Below are 17043 nucleotides of genomic sequence, written 5' to 3'. Positions count from 1 at the left end.
CGGAAGAGTGACAGTTTGATTACCAGTTCACATGTCAAAGTGTCCCTGATCAAGACACTGAACCCCAAGTTGCTCCCGGTGGCTGTCCCTCTGGTGAGTGTGTGTAAATGGGTTAACGATTTAATAGTGTGAAAGTGCTTTGTGTGTACTTCAATGCACAGAAAACACTATACAAGTGTATGCTCGTTCCATTTACTTTTTGATTTGCATTGTTCCTTTACATCTACAATTTTTAATTGTAAAAATAAACTACTGCTAATTTACAGAAAGGCACATACTTCCTGATATTTGCCTCAAAAGACAAGGCCTGGCGGGTCTTCTCATAGTGATGCCAGTCACATGGACACTGATGATCAAAGTCTTGAGGTTGACAGAAATGTATACTGTTGCAAAGCACACAACCACCATGCTCATGTGCTCTTGCTGAGCCTGACAAATCAAGGAGAGGAATCAGAGTATATATTTGATAAAACAGGAGAAGAAAATAAAATTCAGTTATGAATAAAAGAGAATCAAGCAGGTAAAAATATGACACACTACTAAAAGGTTGGTGCAAACTCAGAGGCATGTTCAGGCTAAACATCTCTCATGTAAGTGTATGTTTACACATGACTGGTTAAATGGCTTTAAATCAACAATGTGTGAGACATGGGAGCCCCCCCCCCTTCACTTCTTATCAGGTTCACAGTTAAAAGCAGGGCACCACTCACCAGGATGTCGACAAACATGACAGTGAGGAACCCTTTTTACAGCTTCCTCGGATACAGCTGCATTATCTTCTTTCCATTGGATGAACCTGAAGTGACCAGAGAAAGGTTATAAGTACATCAGCACAACATGTTATCAAGAAGGCAATCGTTGGATTTTGTTTCCTACCTCTGCAGAAGGGTTTGTCCTTTCAGCATCTGGATAAGTTTTAGAGTTTGCTCTTTACCAACACCTGGTATGCCCTTCATGAAGCATAAACAGGTAAAGTTATCTTATGTTATTCATGTTGCTGATTTTGATGTGTAAAACTCTTCCCTACCTTAGGAATATAATCACAACCAAGGAGGATGGCCAGACCAACAAGGTTCTCTCTGGGCAGATGTAACTCTGTTTGTATTCGAGATGTGCAGTAACAGTCCACCTGAGGGTCCTGGAGGACAAAGAGAAAGAGGTAAGTTAAATATATTTATATGAAATAGTTCCCACTCACAGGCTAGTTTTAAATGATAGCTTTGAAGTTACGGTTAACTATTATTTTCACTATTGATTAATCTTTTACATTTTTTTTTACTACAAAGTCCCTAAAGTAAAAAAAAAAAAAAAAAAAAAAGCCACTCACAGGAAATCACATTTGTTTTTTTAAACCCCACACTGTTACATTTGTGAAAGAGACATACAAGAGAACAGTGATCATTTATTCCCACAAATGTTTTGTATTTTTACTCAATAAATACTATAACAAAATACTATCATCATTCTACACATTTTGTAGACCGTTAGCAATTGATATAAAATCTCACCAACATACTTTACTGTTCATATTGAAGTTCCTGTAGACAGTTCTGGCTCCATACAGGAATGCATCTCCATCATTGGTGATACAGCCGTCCACCAGGCCCTGAGAGTCCAAATAAGCACACATCGCCTCAGCCTCTCCAGCAGCTGTTACCCACGGGACACCCAGGTAGTCCAACATCTCTGCGCACTATAAATCCAAGAGAAAGATGAGAGTGTGCCTAAAAGCAACATTAATTTATTAAGACTGTCTGTGATGGAGATTCAGGGAGGTGGAGGACCAACCAACCTCTCTAAGCACAGCTTTAAAGCGCCCTCTGTTTGTATTTGTTGTGCATTTGGGGGCAGCAGCCTTTTTGAATCCTCCAAATCTTGTTTCTGTCCTCTTACTTATGGTTTCTGCTTTAAGTTTAGGTGCTTCTCCTTCCATAACAAAGACGAGCTTTACTCCCATCAGTGTGAGGGCTGACACCCTGAAAAATAAATTCCTGCACACAAAAAGGGCATTGTATTGGAGTAATTGAGTGACCAGTGGACACACAAAAGTTTACATATTATAACTGAAGCTAAAATAACGAGGAATTAAAAACAATATGTGAACATTAACGTTACCTCAGATGTGGCTTAGTAACTCTCCCCATCATTGCTTGGACATGCTGAGCCTCGCACACCCATAAACTGAGGTCAACAGCCAATGTCTTTCCGCTCAAGCTGTACAGCGGCACCGATTCACGCACCGGCTCGACGATAGACCATAAATCGTGAACACCCATAACTACTCCCAAATAGATTTATACTGTTTTAACAGACTGAAATGTGTAGAAATCGGTACTATTAAACAGTACAAAACGGGTACACCAAGTCGGAGTTTTCAAACAGTGGCGCGGTTGGGCCACGTTCCAATTCGTTAAATGTGTCTGCCCATTGCTTGTCTTATTGCTGTTTTAATTGTCACGGCGTTGAAAAGAAAGTTAATTATGGGTATAAATCGATTAGAGAATAGAGTTATGGCATCTATACAATACATTCGGCACCTATTTATTCAAACAATGTGCTTATCAAACAAACAAGATAGAAAAAAAAGGAACTACATCAACAAAATGGAACAAGGCCAGACATTTTGAATTAAACGTCATATTAAAGCGCCACGAATTGCTTGTTGCTATGGATACGAGGCTTTGTTTACTGACAGAAGAGTTCTGGGGGACGTTTTTCTTTTTAGCCATGGACTCAAAGGTTCATTTGGAAATTGTTGGCTTAATTAAAGACCGTAACTTCCATATTGCCAAAAGTATTGCCGAGGTAAACCATTAGTTTGTCAAATCTTTGGTTATATGTTGCATTAATTGATATGTTTTCACCTGAACATTAACAACACTGATATCTCTTGACACTACAGGGACTAAAGCAGAAGTTTCCTGAGGCATTTCTGGATCCACAAATCCAATCATTGCTCGAAATTGACTGGCACACTTATCTGTGCAACAAGAAAAGTGTAAGTGTTGTGATTATTATACAGTACATAGGCCTATATTATTACATTTTTAAATCCAACTTGTCCAGCCAATTATTTAAAAAGAGGAAAAACCTCTCATCCAGATACCAATCAAGCATAGTCTAAATCAAGTGAAAACACATGTGCATACACTGGAGTATGACGGGTGTGTTATAGCTTAAAGTAAAAGTACATAAGTATTAGGGGCAAAACATGTTTAAAGTGTCAGTTAAATCACTCATTACACAGCAAAATATGGCTTGTGTGTATTATATTAGGACTGGGTTAATATTACCTTATCATTGATTTAATTAATTAATGTTACCAATGCATTAATGTGTGAGCAGCATTTAAATGTTGGAACTCTTCAAAGTGTAGCTAAATTTCATTCATTTGTGTACTGTTGGCTTAAAATCTGTAACAATGCATTGTTTTTCTATAAACAGATAATAGCTTTTGTATGTATCTTAATCTGTAAAGAAGCCATTATCTCAAGCTAAATATACAGTATGTAGTGAAGCTAAACTACAATATTATTTTCTGCATGGTAGCACAGTATTTTCTGTATATGATATGATATTAGTATAATGAAGTATTAGAAAATGTAAATACAATAATCAAGTAAAGTTCTACAACAATAGCTTTCTCAGGATTGTGATGTGATGCTTTATTATACAAGTAAACACACTTACACAACAAAATACTGCTATAGTTTGCTCTTATGGTTATTCTGAAATGCTGAATCACACCACATCTGCTGTTCAACATTTGGGATTCAAGGAACTGCGTGGTGAAGTCTGGCAGTACTCCAGCAGCCTGATGTGCTTTCTGAATGGCCTTCTGCTTGGTAATGAGAAGGATCTTGCCAAATGGGCCAAAAGTCAGTGGGGCTTCACATTCTCTCGACCGCAGGCCTTCTATATGGCTCTCACTGCAGACTACTACACCAAATACCTCCAGCAAACTGGGGTAAGTCAACACCACAGTCACATACTGTAAATAGCAAAAGGCTATGTAAGCACAAAAATATTGGTGCATAGGAAGTTAATTTCTCTTCTGTGGTAGGTAGTAGAATGCATGTCTTTGACTTCTATACATTTAAAATCAAACACTAAAAATACAAATCTTTTTTGTTTCATTATAGCATCAGTTTGCCTTCATGGATATTGAGATAGCAGAAGAAGCAGCAGGGAGGTTGTTGTTTGAGGTGAGATAACAGAAAGGACGGGATCCACATTTATGTATTTTCACAGTTTACACATAAGTACCACCAGTGTTATCTCACCCCTGTGCCTTTTCAAACCAGCCTTTATATTTAGAGGTGACTGATGTTTTCAAGACACATTGTCTTCCCCCTTCTCAGCTGTTCTCAGATGTTTGTCCAAAGACATCAAAGAACTTTGAGGCTTTGTGCACAGGAGAGCGAGGACTGTCACCGAGTGGCCTAGGGCTCTGCTACAAGGGCTCTCTGTTTCATCGTGTGGTGCCCAATGGCTGGGTGCAAGGTGGAGGTACTCTATTGTCCATTCCAGTCCTAACATATACTTGGTTTTCATGTGGTTCATACAAATTTAATAGAGGTACAACAAAATTACATAATCTGGCACCTTGCAGGGAATTTTATAATCTTGCATATATTGTAGTTGTTTTTGCATGGAATACATACAGTACATGCCAGCTGAAGATATGAATCACATATCAATATATTATCATTTTGTACATAGTTTTAATAATTTAGATTAAAATTATATCTTTATTTGATCTTAAAAGCTGCAATACATTTTAGTGATATCAGCTTTGTTAACTTCTCATCTTTTGAAGCTAAATGAACAGTGGACCCCTTTACATACTTGGGTAATAAATGTAAATTAATACAGAAGCTATTATGAACTTGAGGAAGTGAAGCACAAGTACAATACTTTGAAATTTGCATTTTGCAGCATCACTGTGGTCTAATCATGCAGTAACTGTAGCTCTCAATTTTGCAGATATTTCTCCAGAAAAGAAGGGCGATGGAGGAGAGTCAATCTATGGACCAACTTTTGAGGGTACAGATATAAACAGTCACTGAACATCTGCAGTAAACTCTTCAGGAAAATGTATAATAATGGATTTACTCACTCTAAATTCACATAAGCATGTGTCCTTTCCTCCTTCAGATGAGAATTTTGCTGTTTCCCATTGTAAGCGGGGCACTCTAGGAATGGCCAATAAGGGCCCCCACACCAACGGATCCCAGTTCTACATCACTCTGCAGCCAACGCCTTGGATGGACAGGACTTATGTCGCCTTTGGGTTTGTTTAACTACATTAATTTAATTTCCCAAATTTAACTTCATATGTGTGTTACAGTTTTGCTCACATTTCTGTGTTTTTGTTTATCTTAGACAAGTGGTTGAAGGTGTCGACATCCTCAGGAGATTAGAAGATGCCCTGACTTGCAATGAAAGACCCAAGTATGAATGTAAAGTTACAAATTGTGGAGTATTAAAGCTATAGCTAAACATTTGTAACTGATGCCTTTTAAAATATGTTTTCAATATTTGTGATGTAGTAAAATAAACATAACATGTAACATATGAATTACAGTACATATAGAATAGAATAGAATCTTTATTGTCATTGTACACAGTACAACGAAATTGGGTGCAAACCTCAGGTGTAGAGAAAAATGTGTCAGTATCAAAAACAAAAAGTTATAAACCACATAAAAATCACACTTATTGCACATTGACAGACATAAACTGCAAATGTTCATCTCCATATTGACAGGAATAAAATAATTATGTTAAATATGTTAAAAGCTACAAACAACATTGTAGGGTACAGTACAATGTCACATATTTACTAAGTAATGATAATGACATACTACATATAAGCTGAACACAGTGTATTGTGAGGTGCGGTACAGTGTTGCCCACTTATGAGCTGTTCAGTGCAATTATTGCTTTTGGGTAGAAGCTGATTTTTTAATCTGTTTGAAACGTCTGCCTGAAGGTAGCATTTCCATCAGATGATGCCCAGGGTGGGAAGAATCCTCCCAGATCTTTTGGGCTTTCTTGAGGCAGCGGGAGTTATAAAGTTCCTCCAAGGAAGTGATTTCCTGGGCAGTGGTGATGATCCTCTGTAGCGCCTTTCTGCATCTGCAAAAACATTTTAGATTTACTACTAACATTTTACTATTATTTGAAAATTTGCATTCTATTTCTACTTTTTGTTGAGTCAGATGACACAGTTGTGGTTGTGTCTGATAGCATTTAATCATCCTTAAGGGGTTGCACGTTGGTTCATTTCTGTATGGGAGAGATATACTTTGAGAATGGTTTCACTGTATTGCATTGACACAAAATGATTACAACAAGACACAAGCCTTTTCTTGCTGTTTTGTTCCAGGATCGCCAACCCTGCCTCTAAAATATTCTAACTCTGGTTGGATGAGAAGTGGGGAGCAGGGGGCCATGGTACATTTGTGCTCCGGGGCCCTCTAGCGCGTCAGTCCGTCCATGTGTGTAAGAGGGTATTGCTGCATATTATTACTCATTGTTTGTGCGTCACAGGTGTACCCGTTAATCAGGTATTTGTGAACGGCGTTGCCAGAAGCTCGGTCAATCAGAAGCAAAACCTTGTATGACAAGAATAAACTCTGTTTAAGTTTTAGTTAATCCTCTAAATTACCTTTGACGTGTAAGCAGCTCGCGTCCTGTTAATGTCTTCACCGCTCCCAGCAAAAAAAAGTGCCACATGACCTGTGTCAAGTAGGAAGTGGCGAGCTAGCGAGCAGCAGCAACTAGGAACGCACGACGGGAGGAAGCAGTGAATACTCCGAAATCTCATTCTAGACGTTTCCCAGCAGATACGTTTGCCTTGCTGAACAGACAGAGCAATAAGTTAGCCGTAGTCATGTGCTTGAAGGTGGTGTTTTTCGCTGTAGTTGTGGCTCTGATTGGCGCATCAGCCGCGACAGACTCAGGTAAGTTTGCGACCTTTCAGTGCGGAGCTAGCGGCTAGCTACCAGCCTACCGTGTGCCACCTTAGCTCGCTTAAGACATTCCTGGTAAACTGATTTTAATCTGTCTGTATGCTTCAATTTTCATCCATTGCATCACATATTGGATGCCTTTGTGCTAGGTTTGACAGTTGTCACTTACTGTATGCTTTTGCTGGTTTAGTGAAAGTATATTTTCTTATTGGCAACTTGTCAGTTTTATTTCCACGGTGGGACTCATGTCGTAAGGACTAGCTAAGGCTTTAGCCTGCTAGCAAGCTGTGTGATTTGGCATTAAATATACATTGTGTAACTACAGTATTGTGTATATACTGGAATTATAAGAGGATACGGGAGTAAACTGTGAAAGTAGGAATAAAACCGGTGTTACAGTAAATGTCATATCCAGTTGATCAAGTACCAGGGACCAGATCAACTTGTTAAGCAACAGCTTTACTGTGCATTACAAACAGCTGTGCCCCGTTGTCGTCTTTGTTATACTGAGTATCATTACATTATGTCCTGCTATGTTTGTTTGTGCTAAAAATTTTTATAATGCTATTGTAAGTTAGACCCGTTTCCGCATTTTCCAGAAACCTCTGGAGAGCTACAGTTTCATTTTCCACCACATATAGGACGTTACCTTTTATTCATAACTACCATAACTAAACCTGATTTCTGACTTCTTTACAGATGGATGTGCCACTTTGTCATGCGCTGAATGTACAATCGCTGACTGTGCTTGGGTCAACTGTACAACATGTGAGTATCTGTTCTAGTTGTGTGGCAGGTTATGGGGTGAGACACACAGGTTGTTGTTTGTAGGTCTTGAACTGTCCAGACAGCTGAGCTGATTGGACACATGATCTCTGGGTATGGAGAGAATGCATGGCCCTGGATGTTAACTTTTAAATGATGTATTCACTGTCATGGAATAAGGTTACAGGCTTTATGGGTAAAGCAGAGATAAGGCAACACTATGTTCTGTTTATAAAATCATAGGTTTGTCATTCAGATGATGTGATAGACATGTGAGTTTGTTGGCTTAAATGCACACTTCTGATGAAGTGTTTGGTCAGGTATACCTGAACTGTGTAGGTGGAAAGAAATCCTCATGAATATGGCAATGCTGACCATATCACCCTAGAGGGCTGTACTCCAATGTTTGCCTCAGTATGCGTAGCTAGATACACACAGATTTGTCAAGATGATGAACAGGAGAGGAAGCGAGGGGATGTGTGGCAGGAAGCCTGCGATATCCTCACGCTGGGGAACAGAAGGAAGGAGAGCCTAAGAGTTTGAGAGGAAAGAGTTTGCAGATAGAAGATTTCATGTGCCTTGCTACTCCCATAATCCCTTGGGCGTAGTTCACGATTTGCATATACTGTGTTCCTGTCTTTTATTTCACTTGTGATTAGTCTCAAACGCAGTGAGATACTGTAACATGTGTCACGGCAATGGTGTTAAAAGTCGATCCAGAATGAGTAAGCTAAGGTCCTACATTTGTTAATGTTAATAGGACAAGCACAGGAACTTTAGCTCTCCTGAGAGTTGGCCTGTTTGACAGCTTCACTAATAAGAAGTTTTGGTTCTTTCCAGGATTTTGTGATCCCACACCCTCTTCCTGCTTTGTATTTCAAGTGGCCCTATGATAATAAATTACTTGGTGTCTTATTAAGGTTGAACAGAAATGGTAAGATGACAATTATTTACCTTTTCTCAGAGCCGAGAGATTAAGTTCATTGTACTTTGTGAGAGAGAACCCTGTCCAGGGGTAGTGGTTTGCTAAAATACAGCATAACCATAATGCCATGCTGAGCTTATGCCTACCACATTGTCATTACCACATTTGTCTTCGTTTTAGGAATTGTGTGTAAATAAGCCTTTGGTGTCAGAGGCACATTTCTCTGCTGCCCAGTGTTTAGACGCTCAAAAACTTTACACGTGTACATGCATGTTCTGTAGCTCCTCTAAATACATGCTGCAGTTAGTGACTAAGCTGGTTGGGTGCTCTAAACCCAGAGGCTGTTTTTCTGTGGTAAGATGAGCCCTTGAGGCTTTCACTCACACCTCTGGCTTGAGCAAGCCAGCCTTGTATCACTTTCTTGAAAAAGGCTTCTTTCACATGGTTTCCACATACAGTGTCAGATCACAGAGAGAGTGTGGAAAATAAGGCTGCCAACACATTGATAACTACTTTTATACTACTTTGGTATAGCTAAATCACAGTTTCCAGCTATAAAAACTCTCACTTTTTAGTTTAAAATATAAGATTTTGGGGGGATTTCCCTTGTTTGTCAGTTATAACGTCACTGCTAAAATCTGGAAAATGGTAAACATAAATTAAATAGGGAGAAGTTGCTTTGGCAAGTCAAGGTTCAGTTGCACCTATAGATTTGATTTGATTTATTCTTTCAAGCATGTAAAACAGTTGATATGACAACAGACATAATTTTACACATAATCCAATATCAATGTGCTTATACCTAGTACATGCTTGAATGGAGTAGGAAGAAGTCAGACTTATCCAGTCCTACCCCATGACATCATCTTACCATCATTGGTTTGCAAGCAGTAAATGGTTCACTTCTACGCACACACATATTATACTAAAAAAAGAATATAACAGTGTTAATATTCTTGCATCACACAAGTGATATACTAAAGAATAGTTACAAAATATACACCACACCCACAATTGTCCATGTAATTAATCATTGAGCCTGTTCTTGCATATATCTTGATTGACACATACCTTTATATTTATGTTTAAACTCATGAATTCTATTACTATTTTTTATGTCTACACTTAAATTATTCCATAGTTTTACACCACTTATGGAAATACAAAATCTTTTTTTGGTTGTACGTATAGCATGAATTTTTTAATTTAACTGACCCCTTAAATTGTATCCCCCTTCCCTTTCGTTAAATAGACACCTCACACAATAGCTAGCAAACACCATAAAACCTTGGCTCATAAATAACCACATAATTAAACCAACAAGCTAATAGTTCTAGCATCAAACCCATTTTATAGTTGTCTGTAACCACAGCCAGTGAACAAAGATGCATAAACCTGATATGAGGACCATAAAATAGAACTCTGAGGTGTGGGAAATGGAGCACCAGCAGGTGAGTCATTTTTGACCCTACTTAGAGACAAAAAATGCTTTCAGCAGCCACTGCAGGCTTGCTTACTGTTAATGTTGGGGTATCTGTAATTTATGGGTGTCCATCTGGTGGGAGTCATTAGGTTTGGTTGATCTGGACTACAACAAGCAAGAAGGGGGTAGGAAGGCATTTTACAGCACTGGGTGCATCACAACGAGTAGGCTCAATTCCCCTTCCAATGTTCCGGTATTTAGGATGACAGTGCCCCCATATGTATGTATAAATGTTCAGTAGAGGTTTTATCAACACAGAGTCAAGGTGGAACACCTTTAATCTCCTTTGTCACCAGATGTAATCATCACTGAAGCTTTATGGGACATTTTTCCACTTCTGTGTTGCTTGAGATGTTTTTTGAAGACCTGTAAGACTGCATTCCACAGAGCACTGAGACAAGTGAAGGCTAAGTGCAGCCGTGTAGGTTATTTGTATACTGTTTTTGTATTCTCATTACTGTGTCCCTGACCAGCAAGTTCCAGGCTGGGTCCAGACAGATCAAAGCACTGCTAAGCTGCTAACGTGTCCAGTAATAAGTAAAGCTTTTACAACACTGTGGTTGAATACCTGCTGTAATAACAATTTTTTTCCACTGCTTTTTCTATTTTTTGTATTATTTTGTTTATAACGTATCTAGAAATAGTGAAAAGCCTGAGGTCACATGAGACAATTTATTGAACTGTTTCCTGTAGGTATGTGGGCATTGTAGGTTTGCAGCAGTAAAGTGAAGACCATATAAGTGGGTGTGAAAAAAATATATTGCCACAAGGTGCTAGTTATGACTCATGGGTTCCTCATTGTGACACAGGCCGTCTGTACCATTGAAGAAAGTGACAAACATTGATAGACATTCTATCTTATAATGTATCTTGGGTCTATAAATGATTAAAAGTAGAGTTTCTTGGATAAATTACTAAATAACTCGTGTTGTTTCTTGTGCAAAATCAGGGCTGTGTCTTGACTTTGTATGAAAGTATATGGGACTTTATGCCAGGGCAAAGTCCCCTCCTGTCGTGGTTAATTAGTAATTGTATTATACAATAAAATACACCCAGATGATCAAACTATGACTTAGCTGAGTGAACACCCCCCCCCTCCCCTTTTGCTTTTAGAGTTGCACTCCTAGTGATGTTTGGGATCATCTGGCTTCTTCTTGGAAATGTATAATAAAGGTTTGATGAGATAACAAACCAACAGAACAAAGGCCTTTTGCTAACAGAAGTCACTGAACTCTGCTTTAAAGCATGAATCAGTCATTTAATTCATGAAACCTTTGTGTGTTTCAGCTATTGGCTGTTACAACATTACTCTTCAGGACATAAAGGACAAGTGCAACACCACTGAATGCTTAGGTAAGTCTAACAGCACCGAGGTTCTAAATATCAAAGTGGAAAATAAACATTTTGCATTAACATCTTTCTTTAGGCCCTAAGAGAATCAGTAGACTGTATAATAATTTCTCCAAGTTTATTGGTATATATTTTCTACAGATTCAGTTCTGGTCTATCTGTGCTCTAAGGTGTCAGTTAATGGTCTGTCTCAGCATCTAGAGTTTCTCTCATCCTTTTTTTGTTTGTGTCATGTTGACCTGACAAGAGAAAGGATGAGGGAGCATTGTGTAATTTTTTTGGGCATAACCTTGTAATTTGGGTGGTGTTTCATCCTTTTCTTGCCCTATCTTGGTGTTGGTTTCCTGTCCAGCTGTTGAAACAACAACTGTCCAGAAAAGTAGTGACCCTACTTCAGCTGCCCCCACTCCTCCTCCTCATACATCCTTCCCTCCCCCTGTTGTCACCACCACAACAGCATCTAACAGCAGCAGCAGCCCGCAGCCCACCACAGGTAACCACTTCCTGAAACCCTCTGCTACGGCCTGTTTTAGTCTGTGTTGTCTAGTCTGTTGCAAACAGGCATTCTCTACTACTGCTGCTTCACATTAAGTGTTCAACTAGTGTAAGACAGGGTGGCTTTTACTGTGAAAGCAGTCAGCGCTAGGTGCATTTGTTGCCCATCAAAAATGTGTTTAGAAAACAAGACAAGTTATTTTTAGCCTTTTCTTCAACAGATCTTTTGTTTTTGTTTTGGTAAAATGCAAAAAAAATGGAGCAACCACAGTTGGATGCAGAGTTATGTGTATGTTTGAGTAAAAGGCAGCAGGCAGCATATCCTCATCTCTTCAGCAGCATGAAGCATGAAATCAGGTTCTAGCTGACTGACGGAGCGTTTGTTTGGCTGCACTGTAAACAGATTTACCAGTGCTTTTCTTTTTTTTTTTTTTTGTCCTGAGAAACTACACATTTTGCTGTATAATTGGTTTTAAAATTAAACTTATTGTTATGCTGGTAACCACAGATGTAGCTAAGTTGACCAGGAAGGATTACAACTTGGAACTAGCCAAAAAATTTACTGTGGTAAAGGCTAATGTACATGTTCTTAATCTGACCCTACAACAGACAATGCAACCACCACCACCACCTATGTCAACACCACGACTGTGTCTACAGCCTCTACTTCAAGTAAGTCTGACATTTGGTATTTTTTCCATTAGCATAGGTCAGCCCTAACAAGCAGAGGCATGCATGGCAGAGCTGTGCTAAGAATTTCCTGAATCGGTGCATTTGTGTTTCCACTGCACCATAAAACACATTGTTTATCTTTGCATCTTGATTGCACGAAGCGGCACAAGCCGCTAAGAAGCACCACAGAACTCAGGGTGTTGGTGTGATGTTACTAGCTTGCAACATGGAACCCTTGGTCCTAGGCGTTATTTGAACCCCTCAGACTCCATTTTCAAATCTTCCTGCAATGAAATAACGGATAAAAGGTTGATGATGAATGTAAGGACTTTCTTTCAGTGCAGTATTTCAGCCAATCAAGTGTGTTGATGAGCCACCTCTGTCGAAGGCGGTGCTCGGCCTCACTTGGCCCTAGGTAGAAGCATGATTAGTCCCTGCTGTTAGGAACAGATGGAAACAGAGGCCAGCCCACAATTAAAGCGGGCTGACCCGTGCTGATGGAAAAACACAAAGTGAGAGAGAGTGAGAGCTTTTTAACCTGTCCTGTAATTTACGTAGACAAGAATAACTTATCTCAATTCTGTTACAGCTGGAACCAACACAACTACCACAACAGTTTCCCCCACAGTTAACCCTCACAAGCGCTCATCCTTCGACGCTGCAAGCTTCATTGGTGGGATAGTGCTTGTGCTGGGCCTGCAGGCTGTCATCTTCTTCCTATACAAATTCTGCAAGTCCAAGGACCGTAACTACCACACCCTTTGAAGCAGCACCTCTGTTGGATTTACACCACTAAACCTGTCCCCCTACTCAGCACACGCTCATCACAATGGACTCAAACAGTGTTTTTAAACAGGTTTTTCTTTTTTTTAATCTGTTTGTGCCACTCGTGGCTTCAGCTTGCATTAGTGTGGTAGTGTGTATTAGGGCACCCATGCATGCCTGTATGTGTGATAATTCCCATTGCACCAGCTTGTACAGCTAAGTAGATCTCTAGTGATGTGGCATTTGAGCCTTTAGTGTATGGATTACAGTGCATCATTTTGGTAGCTACTCCCACCTCCATCATGCTGCTGGTCATCCTGCGGAGACCATTCTCCATCAACTTGAGGGGGTTTTGTGTTATTTACAGCCCCCCTTCTCGTGGCTTCCGTAATTAAATACACCACGAGTGGTCACATGATGCTGCATTTTATTTTGAGTTGAAAACACTGTTTGAGTTCACAGCTATTCTTAAACATGACTGTGATGATTCAGTGTTGCTTTTAGCCCATTGAATCATGAGCAGGTTCCCTCTCCCCCATACAGCTGTATTATGTAATGTGTTCATAGATGATGTAAAAAAGGTGGGGTTATCATGAGGTTATAAAAGCAACACCCAGTCATCTGATGTCAGACTAAAACCAGTAGTAATCCTTCTGTTCTTCTGGTAAACAGAAGATGAGTGTCTCCTTTGGCATTTAGGAATGTTTTCTGCCGAATTCCCTGAGGAAATCATTCACCCAATAAGAGTGGTTAAAAATGTCAAACGCCAACTGCCAGTAGAGCGGCTCAGTGCAATAAATCGTTTATCAATTTCATTTACCAACCATTAAACCCCCAGCTGTTATTTCTCATCCTGGCTAACATCTGATCTGACCCACTTGGACTGCTAATGTGGAGCTGGCCCTTCATTAGTGAGAAAGGGTGACGGTGAACTATTGTAGAATATGAATCGTGTATAAAATGGAGAATGTGGAGATAATGAAAATGACATGGACCTTTCTTGATGTGGTCAGTGATGGCAGCGAAGTGCCTTTAATGTCCAGTATGACTTAAAGAGAGAAATGGAAGAGGGCGAGTCTCTTCTTCCTGGTTGAGGCCTGAGTGTTGTCATTAGTTTGTTTGTAAGAAAGAAGCACTATTGCAAGCAGCTACTGGTGAACAGTGAGAAGCGCAGTATCCCAGCTGGCCTGAAGAAGAGCCTATTATTGTTGAAGAATACAATGGCTAGTTGTGACTCAAGGACCGTTGAAGTTTTTCCCCATATAGAGAGGACTGTATTCAGTGAAACCTATGGTCCTCTCACTGGTGACCTTTTTTTTTAAAGAGATCATTTAAAGGCACTCCCCTTTTTGTAGACCCCAGTGCTGCTTCCAAATGTCCTTCCATCTCATGGTTTGTTTCTGAACTTAGTTGTGAATTGTGTTAAATTACAAAGCCCTCACAGTGAGCTGGAAATTTTGGGCCGCTGTTTGGGGCTATAAATCTGGGAGTGTACCTTTTAAAGAAGTGACCGACTTTTCGGGCTTAATTTAAACATTTGAGTGTTGTAGGTTGCTTAGGGATAAAAATGTTGGAGTACTTGTTTGGGCAAATAAGAATTTGGACCTCTGATTTCTGCCATGTAAATGAGATTGTGAATGGAGTGCAGAACTACAACAACTAAGTGACTCTGCTACAGCTCATGTCAAGTTATTTAATTAACTTGCTGCCAAGTGTGATTTTGTCCCTTCTGTATATAGCCATGTCCTGGTTTTTGTTCGTCTTCTGGGTTTCAACTTGAGGAAAGGCTAAATGAAGGATCGTTTTTCTGAAATTTTTGCTCGCAGTGCTTGTCAGTGTCAAGAATGAGTTGTTCAAATGCCTTTTTTAATTATTGCATGCTGGATGCTTGGGGGTTGTGGGTTTTTTCCCCTCATGGCATATGCTCTTAAGGATTTAGACACACTCAAAAACCACTTGATTATTTATGATTAGCTCATATGCTAGTTGAGGAATGCCTTGAAACAAGTGTGCATTAAGCCAAAGTCCTCCGTTTTGGCATGGATATTAAATATTGCACTGACAAGCTTTGTTTTGTAACTTGGTAAATGTTTTCATGGTTCAGCAAAAAGAAAAAAAATCAGATGCTTGTATAAATACTTAGTGTTGGATATTAACTAGATAATGGATGAATAATCACCTTGTTTTGTATCGCCACAAAATGGTAAGAAATTTGAGTCCATATGTTTTTTTTTTTGTTTGTTTTTGCTTGCGTAATTTAGGGTTACGTTTTCTGCTGCTCACCATTGACACGCTTTTAAACCTACAGTCACCTGGTGGCATTAGGCTACATCCCAAAGACCCAAGTAGGGCGGGTTTCTACAGAGTTTTGCCTTAGCTGCACCAATTTGTTCATTCTCTACATGAGGAGGCCCTTCGCCCAAATTTAGAGACATAGTTGTATTCACAGCTGTTGAGTGGTATATAACCACCGAATTCCTTAACAAGACAGCATCACATGTTGACATTATAGTCTCAAAACAGCTCTGGTATCCATGGAAACCATTAGTCAGTCCATTGTGTTGCTTCTCCTACAAAATACTCAGTCCCTGCACCTCTTAGGGAAAAGTGCCTTATTCAGTTAATATCCATATATAGATGTAGTTTGTAAACTGATATGCCACACCTATCAAATGTTAGTGGGACTCAGCACTTTCTAGGTTTGGATTTCTATGCTATATTTTGCTTAATGTCTGTGTTGTCACACTCGGCCTTAACTTCTTTATCAAATCCACAGAGCATTTGCTAGTGATAAGCTGTCCAGATAATACCAAGTTACTTCTGTTTGAAAAGTTTGTTAGATGTGAGCGGATGGGATGTTTATATGGCTATAACCAGCTAATGATTGGCATAGATTTCAACCAGATGAAGCCTGGTTGCAGCCGGTACAACTTTTCATCTCCTCATTGTGATAAAACGACTCACCGGTACTGTTGTAACCACAGCCACAGAACTCTCGTGTTCTTTACCGCAACATTTCCTCCACAGTCATGTGATAACTTGACATTGACAGTAATTTTCAACTGTGGCATTAAATGACTTGTTTTCTGTCCACTAGGATTTTAAATTCAAAATCCACATTTGCCTGGTCATGGAGGGTTCTTGCATCAGTTTTCAGTCTTACAGTGTTCAATTTCAAGAGTTAAAGCCTTTTGATTCCCTCCTTTGCTTTGTGGCTTTACTGATATGTGCACACACTGTAATGCCATGTATTTACCAGTTGTGTTAAAAGCCATCGGTCTTAAGGATGCTTTTTTTTTTTCTTTTTTGCTTTTCTGCCACCTCACTTTAACACACACACACACACACCCTTATGTAAACTCTTTCAGGTGCCACAATCCCTCATTAAATGTTTTGTGATTTTGTTCCCCTTTTTTCCTCTGAAATATTTGTTTGCCTTATTTTCAAGTGTTGCCTCTAGTTTCACAATGTTAAGCTAATAAAGTTTGAATATTAAACAAATCATTGCATTGTTAACCTTTCATTTGACAGCAGTGTCAGTTTTCTTGGAGCTTGGCAGTTTACATGACAAATGGGACAATGAGACAGAGCCAGGTCAGTGTGCTTCATTG

General features: G+C 39.4%; 3 protein-coding genes across 3 annotated transcripts in view; 2 read left to right on the top strand and 1 right to left on the bottom strand.

Moving 5' to 3' along the window:
* The window catches only part of gen1 (GEN1 Holliday junction 5' flap endonuclease), a 6661-nt gene extending 4066 nt beyond the window's left edge, over positions 1–2595 (bottom strand). Inside the window, exons 1-7 of the mRNA XM_020589797.1 lie at positions 2116–2595; positions 1793–1991; positions 1517–1693; positions 1028–1138; positions 877–950; positions 711–796; positions 279–429 (exon numbers count right to left, since the gene is read on the bottom strand). Of these exons, the coding sequence (XP_020445453.1) occupies positions 279–429; positions 711–796; positions 877–950; positions 1028–1138; positions 1517–1693; positions 1793–1991; positions 2116–2276 (959 nt within the window). The 5' untranslated portion in view covers positions 2277–2595. The remainder of the gene's footprint in view (positions 1–278; positions 430–710; positions 797–876; positions 951–1027; positions 1139–1516; positions 1694–1792; positions 1992–2115) is intronic.
* Positions 2596–2657: 62 nt separating this feature from the next.
* ppil6 (peptidylprolyl isomerase (cyclophilin)-like 6) lies at positions 2658–5507 on the top strand. The gene is made up of 8 exons (XM_020589798.1): positions 2658–2805; positions 2903–2998; positions 3779–3967; positions 4143–4205; positions 4362–4509; positions 4987–5046; positions 5158–5293; positions 5386–5507. The coding sequence occupies exons 1-8, from the start codon at positions 2668–2670 to the stop codon at positions 5495–5497; spliced, it is 942 nt and encodes a 313-aa protein (XP_020445454.1). The 5' UTR covers positions 2658–2667; the 3' UTR covers positions 5498–5507.
* A 1027-nt stretch (positions 5508–6534) lies between these two features.
* Positions 6535–16538, top strand: cd164 (CD164 molecule, sialomucin). The gene is made up of 6 exons (XM_020589326.1): positions 6535–6968; positions 7677–7745; positions 11438–11503; positions 11853–11993; positions 12605–12667; positions 13257–16538. Exons 1-6 carry the CDS (start codon positions 6899–6901, stop codon positions 13430–13432), a joined length of 585 nt encoding a protein of 194 aa, XP_020444982.1. The 5' UTR covers positions 6535–6898; the 3' UTR covers positions 13433–16538.
* Positions 16539–17043: the final 505 nt, after the last annotated feature.

The sequence above is a fragment of the Monopterus albus genome, unplaced genomic scaffold (assembly GCF_001952655.1).
Source record: "Monopterus albus unplaced genomic scaffold, M_albus_1.0 scaffold9.1, whole genome shotgun sequence".
Taxonomy (NCBI): domain Eukaryota; kingdom Metazoa; phylum Chordata; class Actinopteri; order Synbranchiformes; family Synbranchidae; genus Monopterus; species Monopterus albus.
This window is presented reverse-complemented; position numbering and strand designations above follow the sequence as displayed.

Coding starts and splice junctions, on each gene's coding strand:
- ppil6 (XM_020589798.1), top strand. CDS start 2,668: ATGGATACGAGGCTTTGTTTACTGACAGAAGAGTTCTGGGGGACGTTT. Junction 3,968..4,142: donor AATACCTCCAGCAAACTGGG/GTAAGTCAACAC, acceptor GTTTCATTATAG/CATCAGTTTGCCTTCATGGA. Junction 4,510..4,986: donor TGGCTGGGTGCAAGGTGGAG/GTACTCTATTGT, acceptor TCAATTTTGCAG/ATATTTCTCCAGAAAAGAAG.
- cd164 (XM_020589326.1), top strand. CDS start 6,899: ATGTGCTTGAAGGTGGTGTTTTTCGCTGTAGTTGTGGCTCTGATTGGC. Junction 11,504..11,852: donor CAACACCACTGAATGCTTAG/GTAAGTCTAACA, acceptor TTTCCTGTCCAG/CTGTTGAAACAACAACTGTC. Junction 11,994..12,604: donor CAGCCCGCAGCCCACCACAG/GTAACCACTTCC, acceptor ACCCTACAACAG/ACAATGCAACCACCACCACC.